The 12,642-nt window shown below is 51.8% G+C and overlaps 3 protein-coding genes across 3 annotated transcripts; all 3 read left to right on the forward strand.

The window, feature by feature from the left end:
- Window positions 1-3,698: 3,698 nt before the first annotated feature.
- On the forward strand, window positions 3,699-4,422 carry IUM83_08252 (uncharacterized protein; the record flags this gene model as incomplete). The annotated part of the gene is made up of 2 exons (XM_067932615.1): window positions 3,699-3,917; window positions 4,003-4,422. The coding sequence occupies 2 exons, from the start codon at window positions 3,699-3,701 to the stop codon at window positions 4,420-4,422; spliced, it is 639 nt and encodes a 212-aa protein (XP_067790135.1).
- Window positions 4,423-8,038: 3,616 nt separating this feature from the next.
- Window positions 8,039-9,942, forward strand: IUM83_08253 (uncharacterized protein; the record flags this gene model as incomplete). The annotated part of the gene is made up of 8 exons (XM_067932616.1): window positions 8,039-8,054; window positions 8,166-8,249; window positions 8,357-8,387; window positions 8,478-9,030; window positions 9,116-9,209; window positions 9,288-9,358; window positions 9,428-9,570; window positions 9,639-9,942. 8 exons carry the CDS (start codon window positions 8,039-8,041, stop codon window positions 9,940-9,942), a joined length of 1,296 nt encoding a protein of 431 aa, XP_067790134.1.
- A 334-nt stretch (window positions 9,943-10,276) lies between these two features.
- IUM83_08254 (Fumarate reductase/succinate dehydrogenase flavoprotein-like, C-terminal) lies at window positions 10,277-12,642 on the forward strand (the record flags this gene model as incomplete). The annotated part of the gene is made up of 3 exons (XM_067932617.1): window positions 10,277-10,642; window positions 10,718-10,801; window positions 10,876-12,642. The coding sequence occupies 3 exons, from the start codon at window positions 10,277-10,279 to the stop codon at window positions 12,640-12,642; spliced, it is 2,217 nt and encodes a 738-aa protein (XP_067790133.1).

The raw sequence follows: 12,642 nt of genomic DNA on the forward strand, positions 1-12,642 counted from the left end.
GCGGATCCCAGTATTCGGCTATGACTTTGTAGTTGGTCGCTGAGATGCCAAGAACGTGTGTTCGGGTTATTGATAGCAGAGCCATGAAGCTGAGATGTGTTGAGGGTGTAAGCAGTGAGTTGAATGTCTGTGATCAACCTCGGATCCCAGTGCGACATGGTGAGCTCAGTATGACTCCTCGGGTTTCAGCTCATGCTGTAAGCTTCAATACGGTTTCTCGGGCTCGATGCGAGGTTGATCATGGCTTGGCCGATTCCAGATCGGTACGGTTGATCCCAGTGTGGAGTGAGGGTTCTGGGATTCCAGTTCTCGGCGTGGGCCTGTACATGGTGTGATGGATCCCAGATTGCCATGGCTGATCTCAGTATCACGTGGTGATCCCGATGTCGTGACTTGCATCCCAGCGTGGCCACTCAGATCTCGAGATATGGTGCGGGTCCGGGCATAGCATTGCGGATCCCAGTTTGAAGTGGTTGATCCCAGTGCCAGGTGACCAATTCCAGTGCGGTTGCTCAGATGTCAGACCAATATGCGTCGTGCGGTGCACCTTGGGTGGGCAACTCCGTGTCCCGGTTCGTCTGATGTGGACCACGCCAATCGTGCTGGATACATTGGGTGGACGACGAGATTCGGTCGGGGATCGGTCGGCGTAAGCAGCTGTGTGCGGAGGGTCGACTTGGGTACAAACCAGATCTGACGTGGGTACAACTCAGCTTTGGCGTGCCCGGCGAACTCGGATGACCTCACATCGACGGGCCTATCGGAGTACCGGAATTTGCTGACGGCACTCCGCGCCCAAAGCAGGCCCCGGATTATGGCCAATCGATGATGAGACGCTTGGCATGATTAGACGCCCATGCTGCCCCGAGACGCACCCGGCTTTTCAGCCAATCCTGGGATGCTGAGACGCTCACGTTGATTAGACGCGCAGTCGGGCACTTTACTTTGGAGCTATTTGACGCGGAGCGGCGCCCTGGTGCCGGTAGGTCTCCGCTTGAATGTGTTAATTATATAATCAGAGTTCGATTTGCCCCCATGAACGTGAGAGAGTGCCGCGGATTCGCAAAGGGCTCAAGTGGCATAAGGACCAAGCGCGCGCCGGTGTAAAGACTTACTCCAAATAAATTCAAGTTCGCCAACTAAGTTGTTATCGAATTTATTTTCGTTATTGGTTTGGTTGGTGTGCGCCCCACTCATCGGTTGACTGGCTTCGGCTGGACTGCTGGTGGTGCTTCATGTTCGGGTCGAAGGTGATCGGCTCTGAGGTTTCAGGCAGAGCGACGCATCGTGATTGTGGTTTGCGAGCGTTGCTGGGAAATCCGTGTGGATTGGACTCTGGGATAATGGCTCCTGTGTCCAGGTTTTAATTCGCCCAAGTCGGCGTGGTGCGCGGTTACCCCCAAAGTGCAGACGCAGAACTCTGGGATCTGCAGACTCATTCCGAGTCAACTTTCTCTGGCTTTTTCGGATCAAGGAGCGAGCGTAGATCCGGTTGGCGGTTCTCAGTCTGAACCGCCCGGAGGAAGTGGAGTGACTGGCGCGACTCGAAGCCGGAGTCGCTGGGAAAGTGGAGGCTGTTAAGACCCGAGTCCAGGGTCTGAGAAGAAGTGAGCAAGAAGTGTTTGTGGAGAATGACGTTTATTTATTCAAGGAAAACCCGGGGGGCATTTCGGGTTCGAGTGGACACGTGCGAACTGGGATCTACTGGGCCAGGGCCAAGCTTCGCTCAAGTGGATTTGGAGATTTCTGGGATCAAACAGCAGCTGGTGTGGCCGACCCACGTCTGGGCCCACAGCGTAGCTCTCGTCAAGGACCACCCAAGGGATTACAAGCGAGGGAACACACATGCCCTCCCGATACGGTCCGAGCGTCAAGTGATTCCGGGATCATGCACTCGGCTTCTGGAATCCCTGGTTTTTTAACCTGGGATTCTGGGATCTGAGTTTGCGATTTCTAGAAGGCGCGTCGCCACAGTTTGATGTTTCTCCAGCATGGATTTAAATCACAGACTAGTGACGACCAGGAGACGAACCATTTGACTAACCAAGTGATGAAATACAATGGAAAGTTGACTTGGTTGAAGGTTTGTACCAGTTGAAGGCGGAGATACCGCGTCCTTGTGAATCGTTTGCGGTGTTGCAGATTGATACCTAAGCACCTCCCTCCTCATCGTTGAAGCTTTGGCACTTGAGGTTTGCTCATGCAAACTATCAGACGGTCAAAGACATGGCGTTAGTGAAGGGTATGCGCTTGAAGCAGCATGATCTAAAAATTAAAGGAAGCTGCTATAACTGTGATATGGCCAAGATGAAACGAATGTCGATCCGGAAGACAGCTCTGCAGCGGACGACTGTACCTTTTGAGAAGGTGTTCATGGACCTGGTCTTCATTGAGGTGCTTACACTGGAGAAATGTACAGTATATTTGCACTAAATAGATGAAGGCTCACGGTATCAGTGGCTATTCCTGCAGCATACGAAGGAAGAAACTGTGGATCGTCTTTGTGATTTATGTGGAGACGTTAAGGCGAAGCACCAGAAGGATGTGATAAGTCTGACCAAGGACCAGAGTTCGTGAATTCTAAGGTGATGGAGCAGTTAATAACGCTTCAGTGAGGCACGCAGGATATTGCTTGCGCCAATGTCAGCCGAGCCTAACACCTGGCTTGGATGCTCCGCGACCAAAGGTCAGAGGAATTTCCATAATCCAGTTGCAATGTACTGAGGGAACCCTACAGCAGGAATTTTTTTCACCTTTGGGGACATACGTACTGTAGTATGGAGATTCCTCTACAGTACAGTACGGAGAAGCGTAGGCAAATCGAACTATCCCAAGCAAGCGTATACATTACGGTTATCGTGTTGTTGTCTTTTTTTGGGATACTTACTGTACACATCCACCTCAGATCATACGTGTGCATCTATAAGCAGCGATCGAATGTTGATTCTAATGAGCGGTGTTCTCAAACACAGTAAGCGCAGCGGTCGAGTCCCCCATGCAGCCATAGTGTATCGTGCATTCTAGTAATTATGTAAGATCAGGTGGAGTCTACCGTGTAAGCAGAAGTGATTTTAAAGGAGATGGGAGATGATAGTTATGATCGATGTTGAGATTGTCCGAGCAGTGTACTTGTAATTAAGTACATGTATTAAGCTCTGTAATTCTGTTCATATTTACAGGTACTGTACCTTTTGAAAAAGTGTAGTCGAATCGTGTTTAAGGTTGGCAACCTCGGGTGGCCGTACCGATAGAGCTATCGCTATTCTAAATTTGGCAAGCAAACCATGTGGTAATTGTAGATTTGGCAATGGCGAGTAGAAATCTCACAGCGGTATTGTTATTTTTCCTGCCACACAAAGCGTGGGGTAATGCATTGCGATGCTGGTGCGAGATGGATGGAAGCTTTCCTGGACGAAGCCGATGAAGACGAAGCTGCATTCATGGCTGCCATTGAACGAACACCTCGTGGTATGGAGCAGGCCTCCGAGAAAATAATATCACTGCCGTAATTACTACCTATTTTATATTATACTGCGGATTATTGTTTTTTTTCGAGAAATAATATAGTGTGATACTGACGGAATAATACAAATAAATCCCGCAGATGTTGCCAGCCAGTCGTTCCCCGCTGCCATCCATTCACTCGGAGCTCGAGTAGCTCCGCACCCAAGCAAGAAAAGCTCATTCTTCAATCCTCCATGTCGTCCCAGCAACTCGCCGCTTTCTTCTACACTGTCGTGGAGCCTGGGCTCTATAGATGGAACATCTGCGAGCAGCCACGCAAGCAATCTCAGCGTACAGGCTACACAAACCTGATGTCGCACCAGAACCCCAAGCATCCCACTCACAGTGACGAGTACGCTGAGTTCCAGCGCCGAAACCTGACTTCCCTTGAGGTGTTCGGATTCGTGGACGAGGTGACGACCCACATGTACGACTGGCTGCATGCACAAGCGAACGCTCGGTGAAGTACGTGCTCTCTTTGACGCTTGTATGGCGAAGTACCATGTCATGGAAGAGTATCTCAAGCCTACTGCCCAGATTATTCACTCGCCGACCTTTGAATCTGCTGCTATCAAGGTCATGAGCTCTCGTCCTGTTTCCAGTGCCGAGTCCAAGACTCTCGAGCCGTTTCGACGTCCAGAAGGCTCCGAACAGATTGATGAAGAACCGGCTGCTGACTTTGCGAGCCAGATTCTTCGCCGTACTAAGAAGCCCCGCACCTCGCAGAGGCGCGCTGTTGACTACGTCCCACTACTTGGTGCAATTCCCCCAACCAGTAACCGATGCGAGCGGTTATTCTCGGAGTGTAAGTACGTGCTTGAGGCGCACCGTGCTTCCATGCTCTCAGCAACCTTCGAGAGACTGATGTTTCGAAAGGCTAACCGGGATCTATGGAACGCGTCAACGCTCGTGCCGTGATCTTAGAGTTAAGGCTGGCCGCAACAATACATTGAAAATTGCGGTATTGCGGATTATTGATCGTCTTGATATTGCACTATGTATTACTGGTGGGTGCGTTGCCTGCGTATATTGACTACGGTATTTTCGGAGGGCTGGTATGGAGGTACCTTCACTTACGGGGAGATCACGACCTGGTCGAGCGTCAAAGAAGGCCAGAGATCCTGTCGGTAGACACATTAGACTGCTGCGCCCGCGTCACAAGAGCCCCATAGACGACGGCACCCGCCACCAAGGCTCCTGTAGCCACTTCTCCCCCCGGCAACGTGATGTCTGTGCCACCATCACTGCTAACTTCTATCCAGGCCTCATAGAGATCTTTTTGTGTCCCGATATCCGACAGGTTGCTCCTCGTGCGGGCCGCTCATTTTGATTGTGAGCCGACGTTACTCACGCTACCCAAAGCTATTTTCACGGCCAAATTTGGCCGCAGAAATAGCTCTGGGATCGGAAAGCTATTTTTTGTTTGGCATTTGGCGATACCGTTGGCTCCACCTGTAGCCAAATCCAAGCCAAATTTGGCATTTGTGAGCTGGATAGCTCGACCGGTACGGTCACCCTAAATAGGCCAAGCGTAATCGGGCTAAGCGAAAACGTAGTACCGCATCGCCCCTGTCCTAAGCGAAGTTTTGTCCTAAGCGATTTTTTATTTTAGCCAATGAAAACAATGCATTGACACCGCATGTCTGTAGTTAAAATTCCATGTTGACCAGCTAATTATAGGCTGCCACCAGCCATGTGCTATGGGTAGACCACGCACCACAGGAACCGGCAAAAGGTACATTACATTATTCGCTACGTGATGGGAGTATATCCACACACTCAGAGTTTCCCCCTGTTTGGAATCATCTAGTCACCAATGCCTCCCACGTGTTTCCATCTAGCACACACGGGAAAAGGGACGGAAGTTCGGGAAGTTGCTCCCAGCCCTTTGCATTTCGCAAAAGATGTTAAAAACTTTTTTTTGTTCAGCGGCATATGCGGGGAGGATGCAGCACTTCTGGTTGCCCTTCTTGTTAGGATCGATCGAGCCGACTGCCGGGTCGCAGGCCTTCTGGGTGAAGTCGGCAGTCAAGAAGCCAGAGTTCTCATAGATGATGCCAGCGCCGTTACCTCTGTTGATTCCTCCAGCACACTGTAAGCCTGCTTGGTCAAAACTGCCGTGACTAATGGTAGAGGTGAGTAAAATGGTATATGCGCGTAGGTATCGACCAGTACTTACACGGGCAACAGTAGGGTAGCGAGGGCAGCAATAACGATCTGGACCTTCATCTTGAGCAGTGTGTAGGGTCTCGAGTCGGAAGTTGAGGCGGGTGGAGTTTTCGAAAATGATCCTGGCTGGTCGACCCCGTGTCGGTGATTATTCTCCCGAGCGCTACAAGGAACTTCGGTAACACGTACGAACACTGTGCTATGCCAATGGCTGACCCCTCAATCATTTGCGGACGAGGTTGCCAACCTTAAACACGATTCGACTACACTTTTTCAAAAGGTACAGTACCTGTAAATATGAACAGAATTACAGAGCTTAATACATGTACTTAATTACAAGTACACTGCTCGGACAATCTCAACATCGATCATAACTATCATCTCCCATCTCCTTTAAAATCACTTCTGCTTACACGGTAGACTCCACCTGATCTTACATAATTACTAGAATGCACGATACACTATGGCTGCATGGGGGACTCGACCGCTGCGCTTACTGCGTTTGAGAACACCGCTCATTAGAATCAACATTCGATCGCTGCTTATAGATGTACACGTATGATCTGAGGTGGATGTGTACAGTAAGTATCCCAGAAAAAGACAACAACACGATAACCGTAATGTATACGCTTGCTTGGGATAGTTCGATTTGCCTATGCTTCTCCGTACTGTACTGTAGAGGAATCTCCATACTACAATACGTATGTCCCCAAAGGTGAAAAAAATTCCTGCTGTAGGGTTCCCTCAGTACATTGCAACTGGATTATGGAAATTCCTCTGACCTTTGGTCGCGGAGCATCCAAGCCAGGTGTTAGGCTCGGCTGACATTGGCGCAAGCAATATCCTGCGTGCCTCACTGAAGCGTTATTAACACAGGTACAGTAGATCGGTATCACCGTGATACTGTACCGAGATGCAAGAAATGTACAGTGTTCGTACCAGTATGTATTACCGATCCTTGTAGCGCTCGGGAGAATAATCACCGACACGGGGTCGACCAGCCAGGATCATTTTCGAAAATTGCACCCGCCTCAACTTCCGACTCGACACTGCTCAAGATGAAGGTCCAGATCGTGATTGCTGCCCTCGCCACTTTGCTGTCCCTCGTGTAAGTACTGGTTTTACTGACTTCTGCATTCAGTCACGGTATCACCCTTCAGTGTGCTGGAGGCACAACTGACTTCAACAAAAGTGTCGGCTCTGGCGTCGGCTATGAGAGCTCTGGCTTCTTGACCGCCGACTTCACCCAAAAGTCCTGCGCCGCGGCAGGCGGCTCGATCGATCCTAACAGAAAGGGCAACGACAAGTGCTGCATCCTCCCCAATGGTCAAACCAATTATTTCGTCAACGCTTGTGACCATCAAAAGGCTGGAAGTGAGTACCCGAACTACTATCCCCAGAACTGTGCTTGCTAGATGGAAACTCGTGGGAAGCTTTGGTGGCTGTACCAGCAGATGACTCGAAACGGGAAGACTCTGGGGTGTGGACATACTCCCATCACGTAGCGGATAATGTAATGTACTACGTTTTCGCTTAGCCCGATTACGCTTGGCCTATTTACTAGCCATAAAGTAGTGTCCGCATACCTCGATTGGTGGTAATGTGGTGGCAATTGACTAGGTCGCCTGCGATTTGGCTGGGAACACCTGTATCGTAATATCGTAAAGCACTGGTACTGCTTGCCGTTTCAAGCGCGAACTATAATACGTGTACGTGCTGCTGTTGGCATTTCTGGCACTTCCTTGCAAACGCGACGAACGCCACACTGGTATGGCATTTGTGGTGGCCGGCAAAATTGATATTGCTGGGTCAGCATTCCACGCGTTAACATCCGTTTGGCGCTGCCTCCCCTTCGGCTAGCACTGTATTACTGTAGTAATAGTGCGCGCCGAATTGTAGTCGCACTCGAAAAAATCAAGTTTTCAACTAATGGTTGCGCTTTTGGCGTCAAACCGCTGCATGTGATTCGTCTAAAATCGATAGAAAACAGATGCAGAAAACAGAATGTGAAAAACTATCACTTTTTTTTGCAACGGACGAAAAACCGATTGTGGGTCGGGTCAAAATTATAGCCGCACCTGGTAAGCGATGTAAGATTGGTAACAAACTATTGGAAAGCTGTTACGAAAGTAACAAATAAGCTAAATCGATTAAATAGCCAGAGTAACGTCTATTGCGGCGCCAAGAGAATTTTAGTTCTTAAAAGAAAAGCCTGGTATAATTTCGGTGCGCACTGTAGTTGCCAGTAAACTCGCCACTTGCACCTCCTTGAACCATTCTTTTGGTACATTCGTGTTCCGCACACAAACCTTCGACACCTAGATTCCGACACATAAGACAGCAAGCAGGCCAGCAAGCGGCGGTCATGGGCAGCTCCGACGGTAGGTCTTCTTTGGCCTCCTGTGGCTCAGTGCGCAGCCCCACCACCTCCTCACTGACCTCCCGTGTGCTCTCCCTCCCTCTGCACGCCGCGTTACGGCCGCTCACCGCAGAGGACGAGCGCAAGAAGCGCAGCATCAACGAGATGTTCGGCGACGAGGACTCGGACGACTCTGGCGACGAGCAAATCCCCCGTAGTGCGTGCCGCTGCCTTCCGTGCGATAGCACTCGTGCTCCTCTCCCCCTCCATGCCGAAATCTGACCCGAACGCGTCGTTCTGCCTGCTCTGCGCCGTTTTCGACAGCCACGACCACCACTTCGGCCGACGCCTCGGGGTATTTTTGACACGCGTTTTTGACAGCGTGTCGAAAATGCAAAAGTACTAACGTAGTATACTATCCAATTACTATTGCTACGACCGGCAGGCTCTTCGGCTCGGACTCGGAGAGCGATGACGAGGAGCAGAAGCCCGTCAAGCGCGAGACGTCGCCGCCCCCCAAGCGCGTGAAAAAGACCCGCGACGACGATGCCGGCCGGGCCAAGAGCCGCGACGAGGGAGACGAGTACGACTCCGGCGAGGAGGCCGTGGCCAACAAGGACGACGACGACTTCATCGACCGGGACGACGACCTGGCCGACGTGCTGGGCGAGTACGACGACGACCGCCAGCAGTTCGACGACGAGCGGCCACTGGACGAGCCGGAGCAGACGCAGGAGCAGAAGGACGACTTCTTCGACCGGACCCTCAAGTCCCTCAAGACCGGCCGCTCCCGCACCAAGCTCAGCCTGTCGCCGCAGGAGATGGAGCAGATCACGCAGGAGGTGCTCTACCGCATGGACAAAGCCTACGCCGACGACTTGGCCAGCATCGCGGAGCGTCGCCCTGCGCTGGAGAAGATCAAGTTTGTGGACAACGCGCTGCATGTGCTGCGTAAGCTGCAGTTCCAGCCCATGCTGCTGGATTTCGACCTGCTCACGGTGGGGGATCTGTGCTGACGTTCGTTGGTGGCGGGTGGGAGTGTGGAGTTGACTGTGACTGTTGCTATGGTGGTGGTGGGAACAGATTGTGAAGAAGTGGATCCAGCCCCTGGACGACGGCACACTGCCGAATGTCGGTTTGCGGACCAAAATGCTCGAGATGGTCAGCAAAATGCCAGGTATGGTGTCTACAGATTGCATACGTCGCAGAGTTGCGGCTGTTCGGCGGGCTATTGACCCAGGGTTTCTTTCTGTAGTGTTCAAGGAACATCTGAAGCGCAGTGGTCTTGGAAAGGTGGTGATGCTACTGATGAAGCACCCGCAAGAAGTAAGACGCGATGACGATGTTTCGTACAAGTGTCCAGAGTGCCAACCGTGTGATCATTTGTATGACTAGACGCCGGAGAACAAGGAGCTTTGTCGCAGCTTGGTGGAACGTTGGAGCCGTGCCGTTTTCAACAAAACGTTGGACTTCTCGAAGTTGGCCGAGTTGGAGGCTGAAAAGGCCGAGAACGAGATGTACCGCCGTCGCGAGCGCGCGTACGTTGGTGTTTATTCACATTGTGTTGTTTATCCCTGCTGATTCTGACGCGTTGGCCGCTGCACAGGCGAAAGCACAAGAAGGCGAAGAACAAAGCACACGCCAGCGATCGTGGCGGCAACGTTTTCAACGCTCGCAATGGTGGCGATAGCGACGTGAAGGCTGATCCGTCAGAGCGCGCCGAATTGCCCCAGCAACTGCACATTGACTTTTTGCTCCGTCCTCAGTCCAAGGTGGACATGAATTCGGTGCAGTCCAAGAAGGTAGACCCTGATTCGCGTAAGGCGCGATTGGCCAAGCGCATGCAGGAGATTGCTAGGCCTGGCAGGAAGAGCAAGCGGGCCACGGGCGTCAGCATCGAGGGAAGATAAGCTGTTCAAGTGGCAGCTAGCTTGCCAGCCCTGTGGTTGGTACGGACAGGAGCCGATGCGATTCCGATCCTGTAACATGTGTGCCTCTTGGTAGCCGTCGATTTCTTTGCATTTGCATACACGCTCCTGATTCCCGCTTTATGTATCCTCCGTTTTTCGTCGCCATTACTAACTCGTCATTTTGCCATCAAGCACTGGGAATATGCTTCCCAGCCGTGCGAAGCTGCTAGCAGTGAAACACCCAGGAAACGCCGATCTGGAACGACGCATGGGGCTGAACTTGTTCGGTGCTGCATGAAAATAGTTGTATGAAGCCCAAAGTTGACGAGCCGGTATGGTGAGCAAGCACCTTCGCCGCCACCAGACTGCAGGTGGCCAAGCTACTGGCGCGGAGGGCAACGCTGGTGGTAGCTACAGAGGTGTGCTGGATCATCAGTGTGGGAAGGAGAAGAAAACTAGACGCAGGGCGAAAGGCGAATATGAGCTTAGCGATAGTACTGGAGAAGACCAAGAGGATGACGAAGGGAAAGATATCGAGGACTTGCTTCAACTCCCAACTAATCAGCTCGGCGAGTTGCCGGATTCTGAGCGTGTATTTCCTGCTCCAACAAGCCATGTCGCCTCGCTCAACCGTGAGTTAAAAGCTCTGGAGACGCGATACTTCCGCACTCGACTGAACCTGGAAAAGGCCACAGATAAGGTAAGGACTTCCGAGTTCCTTTGCCTTTTAAGCACAACGTGTAATCGGTTACTCATCTGTCTTCCGAATTCACAGAATGACCAACTGCGTCGCGAGATGAAGAGGATAGTAGGACATAGCACGAAACAGGAACGCGAGATTTCCAAGTTACGGCACTTGGTACGTGTATGTTCGCCTTTGCTGGTTACAAGAGCTACATCAGCTGATGCTGTGCCGACACTCCTTTTTTTCAGATTGACCGTATCCAAGCTGAGCGCAAGCAGCTTGAACAACAAGCGATCAATAATCGGGACTACGCCAAAAAGATCGAGCATCGATTCTTCATGGGCACCAAAGGCCAATCGCTCGCACAGTGCAACCTTGAGCTCAGCTCTCGATTGCGAGCCCTGCAAGATACCCTCAAGGAAAAGGATAAAGCTCTCGATCATTCTCAGCAAGAGCGTGATGAAGCAAGAGATAAACTTGCAATCGTGCAACGCGCTCTGGATACGCGACTTGAATCGTACGAGCTGAACGGCAGCTTGCATACGGGTCTGCTCTTCGAGATCTCAAAGCTTCAAGATCATAGCGAGGCATTAGCTCTGCAACTCGCGCAGGAAAAGAAGCAGTTGTCAGCACTCGGAGCTCAACTGAAGAAGTCTCAAAAACGTGAGGAAATTCTGGAGGATGCACGAACAGTTCGTGAAACCTGGGTAGCAACGTTGGAGAAGGAACGCGCTACGCTCGACGAGAAAATGGCTCAGCTGTCTGGTGACGTGCAGACCGCGGCATGCGAAAAGGCTACACTGCTCCGTTTCATTCATGAGCAAGCTGAAGCCAAGTTCCAACTGGATGCACGGCTGAAGGACGAGCAAGCGCAACAACGGCAGGAATTTGAGAGGGCACAGCACGCGCTTCAGCTCTGGGAGGAGGAAAGGCACCAACTCAAGGCTAGTGTTCAGACTGCTCGGCAGGAATCAGAACGACAGCGAGACGAGTTCAATCGAGTAGTAGCCACGCTACGGGAGCAACAAGAAGTCAATTCGAAGCAGCGAGCACGGGAAGCTGAGACGAAACTAGAACTGGAACGGCTTGGAGATGCACGCAAAAAATGCGAGGATGATTTCTTAGCAGCTAAAGACGTTTGTCGCGAGCTTCAAACAACTGTCGAGCAGCATGAGGAAAATGGGCGCCAACTCCGCTCCGAGATCGAAGCATTAGAGATAACTCGACGCGAGTTGCTTCGACAGGTCGAGACTAAACAATCTGAGGAACGTGCACTTCGAGAGGCGATGGAGGGTGCGCTACAGGATTTGGCTACGCTGTCCAAGCAGCGGAACGACGCGGCGAAGGCGATGAGCGAGGCTGTGACCATTAGTGCTTCTTCGCTAGAAGAGCAGCAAGCTCTTGAGCGCCAGGTGGAGGCGCAGCGCACACAAATTGAAAAGCTCAAAAACGCCAAGAACTTGCTGCAGAACGCCATGCTAGAGCAACTGGCTGCCCTGCGCAAGCAGTTGCATGTGGAGCGCCGCCAACGGATCGAGGCGGAGGCGCGACTCAAGCATGTGAAGTCTTCAAGCGGTGTACCAAGCGAGCGTCGTGTGGTTTCATCACTTCCAACGGCAGAAGTAGTAGGTCGTCACGTAGATGAAGACGCTCGAAGGCCGCCGGAGACTGTAGACTGGGAAGCGCCACAACCTTTGCCTCCTCCGTCGGCTCCATTGCCGTCCCCAGCCCCCCTTCCTCTATACCTGTCCACAGGTTCCACGGGTTCGCTGAGTCATCGATCCGAGCCGGAGTTGCCGTCAGCGTTGCCTTCACCTTCGTCATCGTCTTCTTCGTCGTCGTCGTCGTCCTCTTCTGGTGATGAAGATGTGTGCGAAGCTTTAGAAGACGAATTCAGGCCCGTCAAGATCCCAACGTCCATCACCCCGCTGCCAACAGGCGATCAAGCTGAATCTGACGAAGCACACACATCAAGGATATCCTTGCTGGAGCTAGCAGGAGACATTGAGGCGTAA

This window comes from Phytophthora cinnamomi (assembly GCF_018691715.1).
Source record: "Phytophthora cinnamomi strain GKB4 chromosome Unknown Contig49, whole genome shotgun sequence".
Classification (NCBI taxonomy): Eukaryota; Oomycota; class Peronosporomycetes; order Peronosporales; family Peronosporaceae; genus Phytophthora; species Phytophthora cinnamomi.